The sequence below is a fragment of the Oncorhynchus kisutch genome, linkage group LG8, assembly GCF_002021735.2.
Source record: "Oncorhynchus kisutch isolate 150728-3 linkage group LG8, Okis_V2, whole genome shotgun sequence".
NCBI lineage: Eukaryota > Metazoa > Chordata > Actinopteri > Salmoniformes > Salmonidae > Oncorhynchus > Oncorhynchus kisutch.
In genome coordinates this window covers 21,562,398-21,581,797 of record NC_034181.2, presented here as the reverse complement: position 1 = coordinate 21,581,797, position 19,400 = coordinate 21,562,398, and the positions used below count along the sequence as shown (strand labels likewise).

General features: G+C 43.0%; 1 protein-coding gene across 2 annotated transcripts in view; it reads left to right on the top strand.

Moving 5' to 3' along the window:
• LOC109894926 (semaphorin-4C-like) overlaps window positions 1-16,532 on the top strand; it is a 115,509-nt gene extending 98,977 nt beyond the window's left edge. The window contains exons 9-17 of one of the 2 annotated variants that reach the window (XM_031829803.1): window positions 1,500-1,675; window positions 3,931-4,075; window positions 4,355-4,568; window positions 8,286-8,401; window positions 10,146-10,303; window positions 10,504-10,595; window positions 10,851-13,988; window positions 14,514-14,690; window positions 15,003-16,532. In XM_031829803.1, coding sequence (XP_031685663.1) covers window positions 1,500-1,675; window positions 3,931-4,075; window positions 4,355-4,568; window positions 8,286-8,401; window positions 10,146-10,303; window positions 10,504-10,595; window positions 10,851-11,749 — 1,800 coding nt within the window. In that variant the 3' untranslated portion in view covers window positions 11,750-13,988; window positions 14,514-14,690; window positions 15,003-16,532. Of the gene's footprint in view, window positions 1-1,499; window positions 1,676-3,930; window positions 4,076-4,354; window positions 4,569-8,285; window positions 8,402-10,145; window positions 10,304-10,503; window positions 10,596-10,850; window positions 14,691-15,002 lie in introns of both variants that reach the window. The other variant, XM_031829802.1, reaches the window with a different exon arrangement.
• Window positions 16,533-19,400: the final 2,868 nt, after the last annotated feature.

The window sequence follows — 19,400 nt, the reverse complement described above, 5'->3', positions numbered from 1 at the left end:
ACCTGATCCTAGCCCTTATCCTAACCCTAAACCTTACCTAATCTTAACCCTTAACCTAATCCTTATTCTAACTCCTAACCCTAATCCTTATTCTAACTCCTAAACCTTATCTAACCCTAAACCTTATCTAACCTTAAACCTTAACCTAACCCTTATCCCAACTCCTAAACCTTACCTAACCTTAACCCTAAACCTTACCTAACCTTAACCCTTAACCTAATCCTTATTCTAACTCCTAACCCTAAACCTTATCTAACCTTAAACCTTAACCTAACCCTTATCCTAACTCCTAAAACTTACCTAACCTTAACCCTAAACCTTACCTAACCTTAACCCTTAACCTAATCCTTATTCTAACTCCTAACCCTAAACCTTATCTAACCTTAAACCTTAACCTAACCCTTATCCTAACTCCTAAACCTTACCTAACCTTAACCCTTAACCTAACCCTTATCCTAACTCCTAAACTTAACCTTAAACCTTACCTTAACCCTTATCCCAACTCCTAACCTTAACCCTAAACCTTAACCCTTAACCTAACCCTTATCATAACTACTAACCTTAACCCTAAACCATACCTAACCTTAACCCTTAACCTAATCCTTATCCTAACCTTAACCCTTAACCTAATCCTTATCCTTATCCTAACCTTAACCCTTAACCTAATCCTTATCCTAACTCTAACTCATAACTCTAACTCCAAACTCTAGCCCTTCTAACCCCAAACCTCACCCTTAAGCATAAAATTGCATTTTAACACATTCAGGACATGAAAAAAGTCCTGACTTTTCAAAAATGTTCTTGTTTTCCTACCTTGTCAGGACATTCTGGTGAATTGTTAGGACATTGTGGTTCTGACACACACACACACACTGGCTATTTACACTGAGACACACACACTTCCGTTGTACTCTTTCTTTAAAATCACTCCTCTCACCCAGTTCTATCCTTATTAGGGTTCAATGGTTATCAGGAGAAGTTACGAGTTATGAGCTCAGAGTTGACCATCCACTATCATTGCATTATACGACCCGTTGTTTTTCCTGGAGATCTGGATGAACTCCTTTCCCTAGACTACGTCCTAACTCCTCTATCCCCAGTCTGTCTGTTTATCACAGCAGGGTGATCTCACTCTTCTCACCCCATTCCTGTTCTCGGGGCGGCAGGGTAGCCTAGTGGTTAGAGCGTTGGGCTAGTGACCGGAAGGTTGCAAGTTCAAACCCCCGAGCTGACAAGGTACAAATCTGTCGTTCTGCCCTTGAACAGGCAGTTAACCCACTGTTCCTAGGCCGTCATTGAAAATAAGAATTTGTTCTTAACTGACTTGCCTGGTTAAATAAAGGTCAAATATAAAATAAAAAATAAAAAATTCCGTCAAAAACCATCAGCAAATATTATGGAAGTAAAGAGATTTTTGGAAGTAAAGAGATAACTCTACTGACGTTATGGCACCTCTTCTGACTCCTGTCCCTTGACTGACCATGTGTCTCTCCTCTTAGGGTGATCTGGGGGGCACCAGGACCCTGCAGAAGAAGTGGACCACCTTCCAGAAGGCCAGGCTGGTGTGTTCTCTCCCTGAACGCCACGTCACCTTCAACAACCTGCGGGAGGTCTTCACCCTGCCAGGCATCGACTGGCGCACCACCACCTTCTATGGCATCTTCCACGCCCAGTGGTGAGTCACAATAACACTAACGCCAGGGAGTCGATGTGCCAAAGACAATAGCGTTTGTCTGCGTCCCCAAATGGCTCTTATTCCATAAATAGTGCAACACTTTTAAACAGAGCCCTGTGAGCCCTGGTCAAAAGTAGTGCACAATATAGGGAATATGATGCCATTTGGGACGCAGACACAATAGCACTGACAGGGAGTTAGATGTGCCAAAGAGAATCTCTCTGTCCAACTTAGCACTTTTGCTAACACTGGCCTGGCGTGACTTCTAAGTCTATAAACTTTTCCAGTTCTTTTAAAGATATTATTTTATACCCAAAATTACAGTTTTACTAGCCTTGAGTCAGCTAATGTGTCTTCTCTGTATATAATTGGACTTCAGTGGAGGCTGCTGAGGGGAGGACGGCTCATTATAATGTCTGGAACGGCGCTAATGGAATGGCATAAAATACATAGCAACCACGAGCTCGATACCATTACACCTATTCCGCTCCTGCCATTATCACGAGCCTGTCCTCCTCAATTAAGGTGCCACCAACATCCTGTGATGGACTTTTCCAATTCTGTTATATAAAAAATAAGTTATTCTCTCCTAATAAAACACAACCATCATCCTATGTCATACAAACAGACAATGTAAAATTACTACAGAAACAACACACCGAGCTAATAACAACCTCTCCCTCAATGTGAGCAAGACTAAGGAGCTGATCGTGGACTACAGGAAAAGGAGGGCCAAACAGGACCTCATTAACATTGACAGGGCTGCAGTGGAGCGGGTCCAGAGTTTAAAGTACCTTGGTATCCACATCACAAACAAACTATCATGGTCCAAACACACCAAGACAGTCGTGAAAAGGGCAAGACAACACATTTTACCCTCAGGAGACTGAAATGCTTTAGCATGGGTCCTCAGATCCAGCTGCACCATCCTGACCAGGTGCATCACCGCCTGGTATGGCAACTGCTCGGCCTCCGACCGTAAGGTACTACAGAGGGTAGTGCATACGGCCCAGTACATCACTGGGGCCAAGCTTCCTGCCATCCATATACTAGGTGGTGTCAGAGGAAGGCCACAAACATTGTCAACGATTCCAGTCACCCAGGTCATAAACTGTTCTCTCTGCTACCGCAAGGCAAGTGGTAACGGAGCGTCAAGTCTTTGTCCAAAAGTCTCCTCAACAGCTTCTACCCCCAAGTCATAAGACTGCTGAACAATTAATTTAAAAAAAAATTTTTTTAACTAGGCAAGTCAGTTAAGAACAAATTCGTATTTACAATGACAGCTTACTGGGGAACAGTGGGTTAACTGCCTTGTTCAGGGGCAGAAGGACAGATTTTTACCTTGTCAGCTCGGGGATTCAATCCAGCAACCTTTCGGTTACTGGCCCGATGCTCTTACCACTAGGCTACCTGCTGCCCCCTTGCCACCTGGACTATTTACATTGACCCCCCCCCCCCCTTTGTTTTTACACTGCTGCTACTCACTGTTTATTATCTATGCATAGTCACTTTATGCCTACCTACATATACAAATGACCTCGACTAACCTGTAACCCCACACATTGACTCGGTACCTGTACCCCTTGTAACGGGTGTAGTCAGAAGGATGAGACCAAGGCGCAGCGTTCCTTGAGTTCCACATAATATTTATTGTTGAAGTGAAGCTTTTAGACTAAATTAAACAATAACGAAAACAACGACCAAAGCTACCTAAGTATGATTCCCAATCAGAGACAACGATAGACAGCTGTCCCTGACTGAGAACCATACCTGGCCATACACAAAGAAATAGAAAACATAGAAACATGAACATAGAATGCCCACCCAAATCACACCCTGACCAAACCAAAAATAGAGACATAAAAAGCTCTCTACGGTCAGGGCGTGACACCCCTTGTATATAGGGTGGTGCACAATTGGCCCAGCGTCGTTCGGGTTAGGGGTGGGTTTGGCCGGGGTAGGCCGTCATTGTAAAATAAGAATTTGTTCTTAACTGACTTGCCAAGTTAAATAAAGGTTAAATAAAAAAATTAAAAATATAGCTTCGTTATTGTTATTTTATTGTGTTACTTGTATTAAAAAGTGTACTTAATTTATTTAGTAAATATTTTCTTAGCTCTATTTCTTGAACTGGTTAAGGGTTTGTAAGTAAGCATTTCACGGTAAGGTCTACACCTGTTCTATTCGTCACGTGACAAATACAATTTGATTTGATCATCTTAAGCCCATTTTTTTGTTGTTGTCTCCTGTCCCAGGGGTGATGTGGATGTGTCAGCGGTGTGTCAGTACCAGATAGGGGAGGTGAAGAAGGTGTTTGACGGCCCCTATAAGGAGTACAGAGAGGGCTCCCAGAGATGGGGACGATACACTGGCACTGTCCCCAGCCCACGGCCCGGAGCGGTGAGTGATGGATGAAGGGGCGGTGGGGGGAGGAGGGTGAAGGGGAGGGGTGAGGGTGGAGAGAGAGACAAAAGGAGAGAGGGATGAAGAAGGGGTATAGTGGAGGAATGGAGAGTGAGTTGGACAGGGAGAAGGGAGTCTGGAGAGCGATCAGAGCCAACAAGCGATGCCAGCCTGTCCCACAACTAACAACATTCCTTGTTTCTTCCTCTCTCCCTCACCTCTCTCTGTTCCCTCTCTCTCCTCTCTGTCTTCTCTCCTTTCTTCTTCACGGTGCAGTGCATTACAAGCTGGCATAGGGAGAACGGCTACAACAGCTCTCTTCAGTTGCCAGACGCCACTCTCAACTTTGCCAAGAAGCACCCTCTGATGGAGGAGAAGGCTCAGGCTCGCCCCCTACTGCTCACCAAGGGCATCAACTTCACCCGCTTGGCAGTGGACCGGGTCAGCTCCCTGGACCAGCGTGCATACAACATGCTGTTCATTGGCACAGGTTACTATATACACAACTATATAAATATACAACTATATACTGTTCATAGTCACAGATAACTATATACAACTATGTAACTATACACCTATATACGGTTCATAGTCACATATAACTATATACAACTATATAACTACAACTATATACTGTTCACAGTCACAGATAACTATATACAACTATATAACTATACAACTATATACTGTTCATAGTCACAGATAACTATATACAACTATACAACTATATACTGTTCATAGTCACAGATAACTATATACAACTATATAACTATACAACTATATACTGTTCATAGTCACAGATAACTATATACAACTATATAACTATACAACTATATACTGTTCATAGTCACAGATAACTATATACAACTATATAACTATACAACTATAAAGATAACTATATTCAACTATATAACTATACAACTATATACTGTTCATAGTCACAGATAACTATATACAACTATATAACTATACAACTATAAAGATAACTATATTCAACTATATAACTATACAACTATATACTGTTCATAGTCACAGATAACTATATACAACTATATAACTATACAACTATAAAGATAACTATATTCAACTATATAACTATACAACTATATACTGTTCATAGTCACAGATAACTATATACAACTATATAACTATACAACTATAAAGATAACTATATTCAACTATATAACTATACAACTATATACTGTTCATAGTCACAGATAACTATATACAACTATATAACTATACAACTATAAAGATAACTATATTCAACTATATAACTATACAACTATATACTGTTCATAGTCACAGATAACTATATTCAACTATAACTATACAACTATATACTGTTCATAGTCACAGATAACTATATACAACTATATAACTATACAACTATATACTGTTCATAGTCACAGATAACTATATACAACTATATAACTATACAACTATATACTGTTCATAGTCACAGATAACTATATACAACTATATAACTATACAACTATAAAGATAACTATATTCAACTATATAACTATACAACTATATACTGTTCATAGTCACAGATAACTATATACAACTATATAACTATACAACTATAAAGATAACTATATTCAACTATATAACTATACAACTATATACTGTTCATAGTCACAGATAACTATATTCAACTATAACTATACAACTATATACTGTTCATTGGTGCAGGTAAAGTGACTTCAGAAAGAATTCATACCCCTTGACTTTTTCAAAATGTTGTTGTGTTACAGCCTGAATTTAAAATGGCTTACATTTTGTGTCACTGGCCTAAACACAATACCCCATAATGTCAAAGTGGATTTATGTTTTTAGAAAATTGTACAAATTAATTTTCTATGAAAATATGAAATGTCTAAATTTAAGAATTCAACCACTTTGTTATAGCAAGCCTAAATAAGTTCAGGATTAAAAATGTGCTTAATTGCTTAACAAGTCACATAATAAAGTTGCATGGACTCACTCTGTGGGCAATAATAGTAGTTAACATGATTTATGAATGACTACCTCATCTCTGTACCCCACACGTACTATTATCTGTAAGGTCCCTCAGTCGAGCAGTGAATTCCAATAACTGATTCAACACAAAGAACAGACAGTTCCCGGAGAGGAAGTAAACCACTCAGGGATTTCACCATGAGGCCAATGGTGACTTTCAAACAGTTACAGAGTTTAATAGCTGTGATAGGAGACAACTGAGGATGGATCAACAATACTAACTTAATTGACAGAGTGAAAAGAAGGAAGCCTGTACAGAATAAGAAATATTGAAAAACATGCAATATTTTTGCAACAACGCACGAAAGTAATACTGCAAAAAATGTGGCAAAGCAATTCTCTTTTTTGTCCTGTTATGTTTGGGGCAAATCCAATACAACACATTACTGAGTACCACTCAACGTAGTGGTAGATGCATCATGTTATGGGTATGCTTGTATTCGTTAAGCACTGGGGAGTTTTTCAGGATAAAAAAAAACCTGGTTCAGTCTGCTTTCCACCAGACACTGGGAGATTAATTCACCTGTCAGCAGGAAAATAACCTAAAACACAAGGCCAAATATACACTGGAGTTGCTTACCAAGACGACATTGAATGTTCCTGAGTGGCTGAGTTACAGTTTTGACTTAAATCAGCTTGAAAATCTATGGTACAGGTTGGACTCACAGGTTGGACTCACAGCTGTAGGTTGGACTCACAGCTGTAATCGCTGTAATCGCTGTTAGTCAGGGTTATTATAGGTTATTATTATAGGTTATTTTCCTGTGTGAATACTTTTGTAAATGAGATATTTTGATATTTCATGTTCAATACATTTGCTAACATTTCTAAAAACATGTATTCATTTTGTCATGATGGGGTATTGTGTGTAGATGGGTGACAAAAAAACATATATTAAATCAATTTTGAATTCAGGCTGTAACACAACAAAATAAGTAAAGTAGTATGAATACTTTTTGAAGGCACTGTAACTATGTATAACTATATGCTGTTCATAGGAACAGGTAACCACTGACAGGGAATACAACATGCTCTATAAGTACCTACCAATGATGAATATACAGTAGGTATGTTTATAGATGTACGATAGATGTACGATCAATTTACTTTACCCCCAATCTCCCCCAAAAAACAAGACCCACAATTTACAAGAGATCATTGTTCAGGCAGTTTCAGGACAACTTCATCTTACTCCAACTACAGTAATTCCTACTAGCTACTTATAATAGCCTACTAGCTATTTATAATATCCTACTAGCTACTTATAATAGCCTACTAGCTACTTATAATAGCCTACTAGCTATTTATAATAGACTACTAGCTACTTATAATAGCCTACTAGCTATTTATAATAGCCTACTAGCTATTTATAATTCCACTCACTGCAGTGCAGGGTGTTTCCCTTACTGTGCCTGCAGTGTGTTGGAGGCCCATAACTGTCAGAGTGACGATGGGCTCAGTAGCCTGGCAGGCTCCCTGCTGCTGTGCTTCACAGCACATACTCAATGGGGCCCTTGGCAGATGTACACACTGCCAATTGGGCTGCAGGCTTGATTAGCTATTAACTGCAGCAGGACGATAGCTTATGCCGAGAGAACAAATCTGGCGAGGGCGGTTAGAAACAGAGGATGGGATTGGGGGATTATCCGAAATTCCCGACACAACGAGAGAGGAGCATGATGTGTGTGTGTGTGTTTTGCTGCTCTGTGCCAGGCTCCTGTAGTGTGCAGGGTCAGTCCCTAACATTATCCTTAACAGTCCCACTGTGGTGAGTGTGGGAGGCAGGGCAGGTGCAACACACACAGTACATCTCTGCTCATAAAAGCCTCATACACCCAGACAGACACACAATGTCACACCGCCGGCAGCAGCAGCTCAATCGCCATTCAAAGCAGGGGATGTAACCTTGATCACAATACTACCCATATAGAAAACTACAGTACAATATTCTGACATTATATATCTCTCTCCTCTCATCTTACCAACTTCTGCCTCCTACCTTTCCTCTGTATTCCCTCTTCTCTTTTCCTTCCACAATCTTTCCTCCTCTCCTCTCTTTCCATCTGTTCTCTCATATCGTCCTATCCTCTTTTCTCTCCTCTGCGTTTCCTCTTTTCTCCTACTCTCTTTCATTGCCCTCTTTTCTCTCCTTTTCCCCTCCCCCTCTCCTCTCCTCCTGTAGCAGACGGCTGGTTACAGAGGGTAGTGATCTTTGGCTCGGAGGCCCATGTGATTGAAGAGATACAGCTGTTTGATTCTCCCCAGCCAGTGGACAGCCTAACCATCTCTCACACCAAGGTAACATTTGGCTAGGGTTTCAATACATTCCCTGGTTTTCCAGAAATCCTGGTTGGAGGATTCTGGATTTCCTGCTTATACCCTCCTGATTCCTCCAACCAGAATTTTGGAAAAAAGTTCAATTTATTGAACGTTCCAGTGATTTTGCAACCCTACACTAGGCACAAGAGTTTTCCCCAGCCCTCCATATTTTTACCTTTTATTTAACTAGGCAAGTCAGTTAAGAACAAATTCTTATTTTCAATGATGGCCTAGGAACAGTGGGTTAACTGCCTGTTCAGTGGCAGAACGACAGATTTATACCTTGTCAGCTCGGGGATTCGAACTTGCAACCTTTCGGTTACTAGTCCAACGCTCTAACCACTAGGCTACCCTGCCGCCCATATAGTTGACTGTCACTAAGCCCAGGAAGTATCCCTGGCCTTACACCATCATGGACCATCGCTAGGGTCTGGAGTTTTCCCCAGCTTTACACATAGACAGACCGACAAGGTGTATATGTGCATCAAGCTTTCTCATACTACAGAAACTGTCCTTACCTATGGGCCGTTCTGGCTTGGACAATGCTTACTTACACATAGGCCATCACTGGAGACAAGAGTCTTCTCTGACCATGTGACTACACATCACCATTATCCCATCAGATTACCATGTGACTCCTGGCCCTACACATCACCATTATCCCATCAGATTACCATGTGTCTCCTGGCCCTACTCATCACCATTATCCCATCAGATTACCATGTGACTCCCAGCCCTACTCAGCACCATTATCCTATCAGATTACCATGTGACTCCCGGCCCTAATCATCACCATTATCCCATCAGATTACCATGTGACTCCTGGCCCTCCTCATCACCATTATCCTATCAGATTACCATGTGACTCCTGGCCCTCCTCATCACCATTATCCCATCAGATTACCATGTGACACTTGGCCCTACTCATCTCCATTATCTTGTCAGATTACCATATGACTCCTGGCCCTACCCCACACCATTATCCTATCAGATTACCATGTGACTCCCGGCCCTACTCATCACCATTATCCCATCAGATGACCATGTGACTCCTGGCCCTACTCATCACCATTATCCTATCAGATTACCATGTGACTCCCGGCCCTACTCATCACAATTATCCTATCAGATTACCATGTGACTCCCGGCCCTACTCATCACCATTATCCTATCAGATTACCATGTGACTCCCGGCCCTACTCATCACCATTATCCCATCAGATTACCATGTGACTCCTGGCCCTACCCCACACCATTATCCTATCAGATTACCATGTGACTCCCGGCCCTACTCATCACCATTATCCCATCAGATGACCATGTGACTCCTGGCCCTACTCATCACCATTATCCTATCAGATTACCATGTGACTCCCGGCCCTACTCATCACCATTATCCTATCAGATTACCATGTGACTCCTGGCCCTGCTCATCACCTCTGTTTCACAGCATTACACTCACATGTTGACTGGCATTACACTCATGCTTATCCTTATCTAACTAAACCAGGCTTTTCATGGCCAGCGATTTCATAACAAACTTTTCTCTCCAGCAGAACAAAATGTTATTGTAATTTACAATGATTATCCTATTATCTCTGCTGCCCTCTCTCTGAAATGTTCTTTTTAAATTTCCCACCCTCTCTTTCTCTCCCCCCTCTCTTTTTACCCTCTTGTCTCCACCCCTCTCTCTCTCTCCCTCTTTCTCTGTCTATGTCTGCAGAAGTACTTGTACATTGGCTCACGTTCAGAAGTGCTCCAGCTGCCCTTGGCTAACTGCAGCCGTTATCAGTCGCAGCCAGACTGCCTTCTGTCCCGGGACCCCTACTGCGCCTGGGACAGCGAGGGCCGCGCCTGTGTCCGCATCGACCTCCACCGCGGGTGAGCATGTCTGCCTCTCCCCTCTGCCCATGCTCAGGGGTTCTGCTTCCCCCCTTCGCTCCCCTCCCTCCTCTCCCTTCTGCCCCTGCTCTGTGGGCTGGGTCTAACTGTGCCAGCAGCAGCTCAGTGGAGGCTTCTCAGACAGTATAGCAGAAAGACATGTTATTAATGCCTGTTCTCTGTGCTCTCTGTTCCCACAGGTCTACCTCCTCCCTATCCCAAGATCTGATGCTGGAGAGATTCAGTAGGGGCAAAGCCAAATTTGACAAGCCTGTGGCCATCCCCAGCCCTGGTGAGTGGGAAAGAGAAACTGGACTGGTGGCCCCTGGTGGTGATAGCCGGTTACTACAGCTATCACCACCAGTTGAATGGAGTTGAACTTAGAATTGATAATTTTTTTGTTGAGTTGAACTAAGAGTTGATCATTTAAATCTAATAGAGTGAATTGAACTCAATTGACCTTAGAGTTGATGAGTTGAACTTAGAGTTCAGGATATAAACATCTTGGTTAACACATCTTGGCTAACACATACCCTCTCTCTTCCAGACAACTCTCGGCTGAGGAATGTGACAGTAGTAGTAGAATCAGACATGGTTTTGCCCTGCCAGCTGGTGTCCAACCTGGCCCAGCCCTCCTGGGTCCTCAACGACCGCGAGCTGCAGCTAGGAGACGAGGAGGCCGGAGGGCCACGCTTTGACCAGGCCCTGAAGGCTCTGGTGGTCCCCAACGCCATGCCAGTGCACGCGGGACGCTACGTGTGCTACTCCGAGGAGCAGGGGGTCAAGTTTCAGATGGAGCGTTACCAGGTGTCGGTGGTGGCCAGCTCCCCTGTGGTCATGGCGGCCCGGGCCCCTGACGGCAGCATGGGTCTGTTCTGGGTGTTGGTGATCACCCTGGGGGCCGCCTGTTTATTACTATTTGTGGCAGCTCTGTATCTGAGGAGACGTCTGAAGCTGGCCCTAGGTAAAGGGGCGGACATGAAGCCTCTGGAGAGCACCCTGGTCTACCCCATCACCTTGCCCAAGGAGCCACCCACCTTCGTGCCCAGCAAAATGCCCAGCGACGAGGACCGCTTCTGGGAGACGGGCGCCAACTACTACTACTCAGACGGCTCGCTGAAGATCGTTCCGGGCCACGCCCTGTGCCCCAGCAGCCAGTCTCACCACCACGCTCCAACAGCGTCTCCCAGCACCATCCCCGGCCAGCCCATCCATTCCCCCAGCCGGCTCAGCCTTACCAACATCAGGGGCTCCGGCAGCAACGGCTACATCCGCCTCAACCTGAGCTCGGCCGGGGAGGAGAGGGTTAGCGGGGGTGGTTCTGGTGGAGGAGGGCTGGGCGGGGGCGGGAGCGACTACTCCAGCCCCTTCAAGGAGGAGCTGCGTCGGACCCTGCAGCAGAGGAGCGTGCTGCCTGACGCCAACCCTGAAGAGTCGTCTGTGTAGTCTTTCTCCACGCCTGCCGTAATGAAAAAACAAAACAAGAGACAACGAACGGCAACTAACCTACCTCCCTCCTCTCTCTCTCTTTCTCGGCTCCACTGTCACCATGCTCTTTCTCTCTCTCTCTTTCTGCCAATGCTCGTTTGGCTGACTCTGTGACTGGCAGAAGACGCTTTTAGCACAGAGCATGTGATGTGACACACACGCCGAATATTAATCAGCATCCGCTCCTGTTATTATTGTGTTCCATCCACTCCTGTTATTATTGTGTTCCATCCGCTCCTGTTATTATTGTGTTCCATCCGCTCCTGTTATTATTGTGTTTCATCCGCTCCTGTTATCATTGTGTTCCATCCGCTCCTGTTATTATTGTGTTCCATCCACTCCTGTTATTGTGTTCCATCCGCTCCTGTTATTATTGTGTTTCATCGGCTCCTGTAATCATTGTGTTCCATCCGCTCCTGTTATTATTGTGTTCCATCCGGTCCTGTTATTATTGTGTTTCATCCGCTCCTGTTATTATTGTGTTCCATCCGCTCCTGTTATTATTGTGTTCCATCCGCTCCTGTTATTATTGTGTTTCATCCGCTCCTGTTATCATTGTGTTCCATCCGCTCCTGTTATTATTGTGTTCCATCCACTCCTGTTATTGTGTTCCATCCGCTCCTGTTATTATTGTGTTCCATCTACTCCTGTTATTATTGTGTTTCATCGGCTCCTGTAATCATTGTGTTCCATCCGCTCCTGTTATTATTGTGTTCCATCCGGTCCTGTTATTATTGTGTTTCATCCGCTCCTGTTATTATTGTGTTCCATCCGCTCCTGTTATTATTGTGTTCCATCCGCTCCTGTTATTATTGTGTTCCATCCACTCCTGTTATTATTGTGTTCCATCCATTCCTGTTATTATTGTGTTCCATCCGCTCCTGTTATTATTGTGTTCCATCCATTCCTGTTATTATTGTGTTCCATCCGCTCCTGTTATTATTGTGTTCCATCCGCTCCTGTTATTATTGTGTTCCATCCACTCCTGTTATTATTGTGTTCCACCCGTTCCTGTTATTATTGTGTTCCATCCGCTCCTGTTATTATTGTGTTCCATCCGTTCCTGTTATTATTGTGTTTCATCTGCTCCTGTTATTATTGTGTTCCATCCGCTCCTGTTATTATTGTGTTCCATCCGTTCCTGTTATTATTGTGTTCCATCCGCTCCTGTTATTATTGCGTTCCATCCGTTCCTGTTATTATTGTGTTCCATCCGTTCCTGTTATTATTGTGTTCCATCCGTTCCTGTTATTATTGTGTTCCATCAGTTCCTGTTATTATTGTGTTCCATCCGCTCCTGTTATTATTGTGTTCCATCCGTTCCTGTTATTATTGTGTTCCATCCGCTCCTGTTATTATTGTGTTCCATCCGTTCCTGTTATTATTGTGTTCCATCCGTTCCTGTTATTATTGTGTTCCATCCGCCAAACTGGCTGTCACATTTTAACTTCTTCAGCAGTTTAACTTGCTTTCGCTGTGCAAATCTCAAGCTGTGTAAATTCTGTATTTAAAGACAATTGAACGCAGAGGGCCTACACCTCAAGCATGGCAGTCAAACAAATGGAAAGGTTTCCTGAGAGCACTGCTTCATGATAAGAGAGGACCAAGAACTCATGACAAGATTGTAGCTTCAGCGCTATACCAATCATCCAATAATCAAGCAGTACGAGTCGACTGACTGAAAGATGGAGGAGCTGGCTTGCCTTTTTTCTGTTCTGTTGGAGAATTTTTCGCTTTCTACACTTAACATGGGAGTATGGGAGTCGATTTTGTATTTGTGAGCAAAGAGAGTGAGAGAGTCACATAACAGACAAATTAATCTCAAAAGCAAGATGACAATCACGTTCCTCTCTCCGGGGGTAAAACCTGGGAAGGAAAGGGAGGGATGAAGGGAGAGAAAATGAAGGGAGCTTTGTGTGAAAGACAGAGGGTTTACATGAAGGACAAACTCTCAATTAGACTTTCTCGGCTCGATTTGTACTTTTTTTTTACATTGTCAGTCTTTCCTCTGAGAAAGTCTTCAATCCATGCCACATTGATATATTGTGACAATTTAAATTAAGACATTTTTATGTGTTGTTTTTCTATGTCTTACGGACTACAGAAGCAACAAATGGAGACCAATGGCTTTAAAGCACCCCTCTGTGAATGAGAATGTGACAGAAGCATGTACAAACCTCTCCTATACCTGCTCAAGGTAGATATCTCCCCAAATAACCTCCACACTCGTAAATAGATTTTAGTACTACTTTTACAATAACTGCACTACACATTTACACAAGTGGTTCATGGGAATTTCAGTTAAACCCATTCAGATACACTTCCTTGTGATGTGATTATGGACATTTTTGTTTGACATAATCCCACAACAGCACATTGACTTATTATTCTGAATTTGAGATGAGACGAAGGCATTGCTTTCAGTCATGTAGTGGGGATGGCACGGGGGAATGTAGGTCAACTCTCACTAAACTGTTGCGACTGCAGTGGATGTCTCAACAAGTGCTTTATAATATGTATGTGTAAGGGCTGGGGTGGTGGATGGGTTGAACTGCCAAAAGAAGCCCTCCCTCCCCTGCACTGCCCTGAATGCCTAACCTGGTGGATGTAGTAGTGTGTCCTGGAGGGGACGGGCCACAGCACTGTACCTGTCCTAGACACACCCTTTAATAACCCCTTATTTCCCTAAACCCCACCCACCTACCTACCTACCGATGTCCAGAGAATGACCTGGCGCTACTGTGGAAAGCCTGAATTCAGAGAGAAGGATGGACACTGAACTGTAAACCCACACTGCCTGTGCTGTTAGAGGGACAAGCAGACAACAGATGGAAGATAGATGAATGGCCTGTGACAAACCAACGGCTCCAGAGAGCGATCAGAGGCTCATCAATCAGAGGTATGGCTCGCTCGCTCTCTCTCTCTGAAAGCCTACAGACACCTATCCTGATCCCAGATCTGTTTGTGCTGTCATTCCAACTACTAGGTCATTGTTATGACTTGGCGTGGGAGTTGATGTAGGAGTTGGCAAAACAGTACAAACAAATCTGGGACCAGCCTGAGAGACACCCAAAGACCTAGCCAGAAAAAGAACTGCCACGATCAAGTTTTACAGCCTTGCAAATACAATTAAATCTACTGCTGCAGGGACTATATATCACTATGTGTGCCCACTCTAACCTTGTTCCTCTTCATGTGCTTTGTTTTCCAGGGGTGGCTTTGTGACACATCTGCAGGGACCAGAGAACAACACAAAGGAGGAACAAGAGGAGTACAATGTTTCTTTCTTTCTCACCAAAATGTATACTAGAGACAGCTGAAGGGGATGTAGAATATTGTAATGATCCCTGGGTTGAAGAGGTACTTACTTGGCCATCAGTGGTTAGTTCATCCTAGTGTTGCATGATCCTCTCTGCAAATGTACTGTACACATCTCTGATGACATGATCATAATTGTAAAAAAAGTGTATCATGTTTCAAACTTTTGCAGACACTGTTTTCTACTAAAAAAAGTGTAATTTATGATGAAGACTTGTTCATGAATTTGTCCATCTTCTTAACATGTTTACTTTCGCTGTGCCTCTTCACCTTCGGATAAGCCAAAGTAGACTGCAGTTGTTTTTTTGAAAAGGTGTATTATTAGATATTATTTTATTATTCCACTTCGATATTTAAGTTTCAACAGTCTGTCCAACTTCAGTTCATAGAACTCTCATGCCTGGAACTTTCCTGCATATTTTATTTAGAGATTAATTTTCTTTAGAAGGCAACAAGCTTGTGGATGGTAAACATCCTGTTTAGATGTCAGTAGTAATCTACTGAAGCCGATCCCTGACTTCCTAGCACATGAGAAAGTAAACAAATCATCAGAGCGTCATAGGACCAACCAAGCAAAGCAACTTCCTTTTAACCAAATGATAACTCGTGATTTCATGATCTGAGGTTTGATATAAAATCTTAAATATTTATACATCCATTTAATATCTGTAGATTGAATATGTTACCAAGCACTGGTTCAGACACTTTACAATCTATTAACATTGCTGTGAATTCAAGCTAAAGGAGCTATTAAGATTGGATTAGATATTTAACTGATTTGTCTTATAATTATGTATTTTTAAAAATCCTTGGACATTATGTCTGATATGTCATAAAACTCTTAGAAGAAAATGATCCATCAAACTCACAAAAGTGATGTAAGGCACAATCTGGATCTATATAGCAAAAAGGCAGTAACTGCTCATAGCGTGGATCTGAGAAAAAAGGCTTTTATTTACCTTGGTTTATCAGTAACTTTATGCAGTTACTACTAACATGACCCCTATGTTCTCCAAAACACAATACAATAGAGGCAGGATACTTGTCCACATGATTAAGCATGTATTTAATGTAGCAGAAATGACATGAACTCATTTTGGACCAAATGAGCAGTTACTGCCTTTTTGGAGATTACACTCTGCCGGTCATAAACAACGCTTTCCACAATCTTCTCATCTAAGCCTTTTTATTCTGTTGTTTTTCATTAATATTCTTATATTACCATTATTATTATTATTAATTTCCTTTTTGGCTTTAAGTTGCAAAAGTTCCTCTGGCTGTTTGTTCTCAATCTTTTAATGTTTATGAAAGGATGTTAAGTAAATTATTTTGCTTGTAAAAACATGTCGATATTTATTATCATTGTACATATGTCCTTATTTTTTTATATGTGTATATATACATGAATAAAAGTAGAAATCTACTCAAATTGTGTATGTGTGTGCTGGGGGTTCATGTAAATGAACCATCAAACCAAGAGACTGGGTGTAGGCATAAACATCCCTGTTATCCAACATTCAAGGGTACAAAATGATACTATAAATTGAAATCAGAGTGCGCTTCAACTCATTAGTGAGATAACAGCCTGGGCATTCAGTGCATTAGAGGCAGAATGTGCAGAGGATGTAGGCCTAGTCGTATACTCTCACTCATTGAAACAAGTAGCTATGGGGAAAGAACAAGAAACACAAACATCACACATGTTATGTAGGAACATATTTAAGATACCTCATTAAAGATTCTTCTTTATCACACAGGGGAATTATAATGGTTATATAAGGGCTTCGTAACTGAACCAATTAGTAACATTACACTTACATTTTAGCCTATACTCTTATACAGAGCAACCCAAAATTTGGGTTAAGTTGCTCAAGGGAACATCGACAGATTTTTCACATAGGGGATTCAAACCAGTGACCTTTCAGTTGCTGGCCCAACACTCTTAACCACTGGGCTACCTGCCACCCTAACATCTTAAATGAGGCCTACTGGCCCAACACTCTTAACCACTGGGCTACCTGCCACCCTAACATCTTAAATGAGGCCTACTGGCCCAACACTCCTAACCACTGGGCTACCTGCCACCCTAACATCTTAAATGAGGCCTACTGGCCCAACACTCCTAACCACTGGGCTACCTGCCACCCTAACATCTTAAATGAGGCTCTACTGGCCCAACACTCTTAACCACTGGGCTACCTGCCACCCTAACATCTTAAATGAGGCCTACTGGCCCAACACTCCTAACCACTGGGCTACCTGCCACCCTAACATCTTAAATGAGGCCTACTGGCCCAACACTCCTAACCACTGGGCTACCTGCCACCCTAACATCTTAAATGAGGCTCTACTGGCCCAACACTCCTAACCACTGGGCTACCTGCCACCCTAACATCTTAAATGAGGCCTACTGGCCCAACACTCCTAACCACTGGGCTACCTGCCACCCTAAAATCTTAAATGAGGCCTACTGGCCCAACACTCCTAACCACTGGGCTACCTGCCACCCTAACATCTTAAATGAGGCCTACTGGCCCAACACTCCTAACCACTGGGCTACCTGCCACCCTAACATCTTAAATGAGGCCTACTGGCCCAACACTCCTAACCACTGGGCTACCTGCCACCCTAACATCTTAAATGAGGCCTACTGGCCCAACACTCCTAACCACTGGGCTACCTGCCACCCTAACATCTTAAATGAGGCCTACTGGCCCAACACTCCTAACCACTGGGCTACCTGCCACCCTAACATCTTAAATGAGGCCTACTGGCCCTGTGCTTTTGGAGTCCTTTTTTGAACATGTCATTCATTCTATTATTCTATTAGGCTCAATATAATATTCTATTAGGCCTGATATTAGGTTGAGTCATTATTATATTCTATTAAGCCTCTGTCAGAGCCTTTCAACTCACCTTGAGCAAAGCCTGGGAGCCAAGACTATATTCCAATAGGCCTGGTTCTATTTTATTAGGCCTGATACAGTATAAGGCCTATAATTCTATTCTATCAGGCCTATTTTCTCTCCAGTTTCAAGGCCTGCATTACCATGTCTAGCGTTTATCCAGCCTCCTCTTCCCTGTTGACGTTGTGCCTGCTGCTTGCCCTTATGCCTGGTGCTAGCAAAGCTGCATGCTCTCAGTGTGCCAGACCCACAGACCCAGCTGTGGGGAGGGAGAGGTGGGAGTGTGACGTCACAGAGTACACAGCTGGGCCACAGAGAATGCTTTAATCTCCTTTTTATAGGTCACCAACCACGGCTATGCATGCTCTTACTCATCTCATCGCACTCACATGCACGCACACAGACACACACAGGCTACAGAGAGAGAAATAAAGTGAGAGAGAGAGACAGAGAGAGAGAGAACATGGTAGCCGCACATATGCCCAGGCCGTGAGCAGAGCAACAGGCCCAACCCCCACTAGTACACCCGCTCAAACACCATCCTGTGACCTAAGAGGTATGTATCAGATGCTCAACATGCTCTGCTCACACCTACTGTAATGGTCCTTAAACCACACAAAAACAACACTAGACACTATGGAACACAAAGCATTTACTATGTTATCTGCCTTTGGCCTAAAGAGCAGGAACAGACTTCATCCAAAAAATAGAAAATACAGACATTGTCATCCTACAAGAAACATGGTATGGAGGAGACGGACCTACTGGTTTCCCCCTAGGTTACAGAGAGCTGGTAGTCCCATCCACCAAACTACTAGGTGTTAAACAGGGAAGGGACTCAGATGACATCTTCTCCAACCTAGAGGGGGAGATCAACCATTTCCAGGCCCAGGGACATGTACTAGTCTGTTGCGACCTTAATGCCAGAACCGGATAAGAACCTGACACTATCAGCACACATGGGGACAAACACCTACCTGGAGGTGACAGTATTCCCTCTAAATATGCCCCTCTAGACACAACTATCACAAAACAACCAACAAAAACTCCTGTAGCTCTGTCGCAAGCTGGATCTGTACATAGTCAATGGTAGGCTTCAAGGAGACTCCTATGCTAGGTACTCCTACAGCTCATCGCTTGGCAGTAGTACTGTAGATTACTTTATCACTGACCTCAACCCAGAGTCTCTCGGAGCATTCACAGTCAGCCCACCATCACCCATATCAGATCACAGCAAACTCTCAGTATACCTGAACAGAGCAATACTCAATCACGATGCATCAAAGCCAAAGGAACTGCACAATATTAAGAAATGCTATAGATGGATAGCAGTGTAGAAACCTACCAAAAACAATTAGGCCACAACAAATTCAATCCCTTTTAGA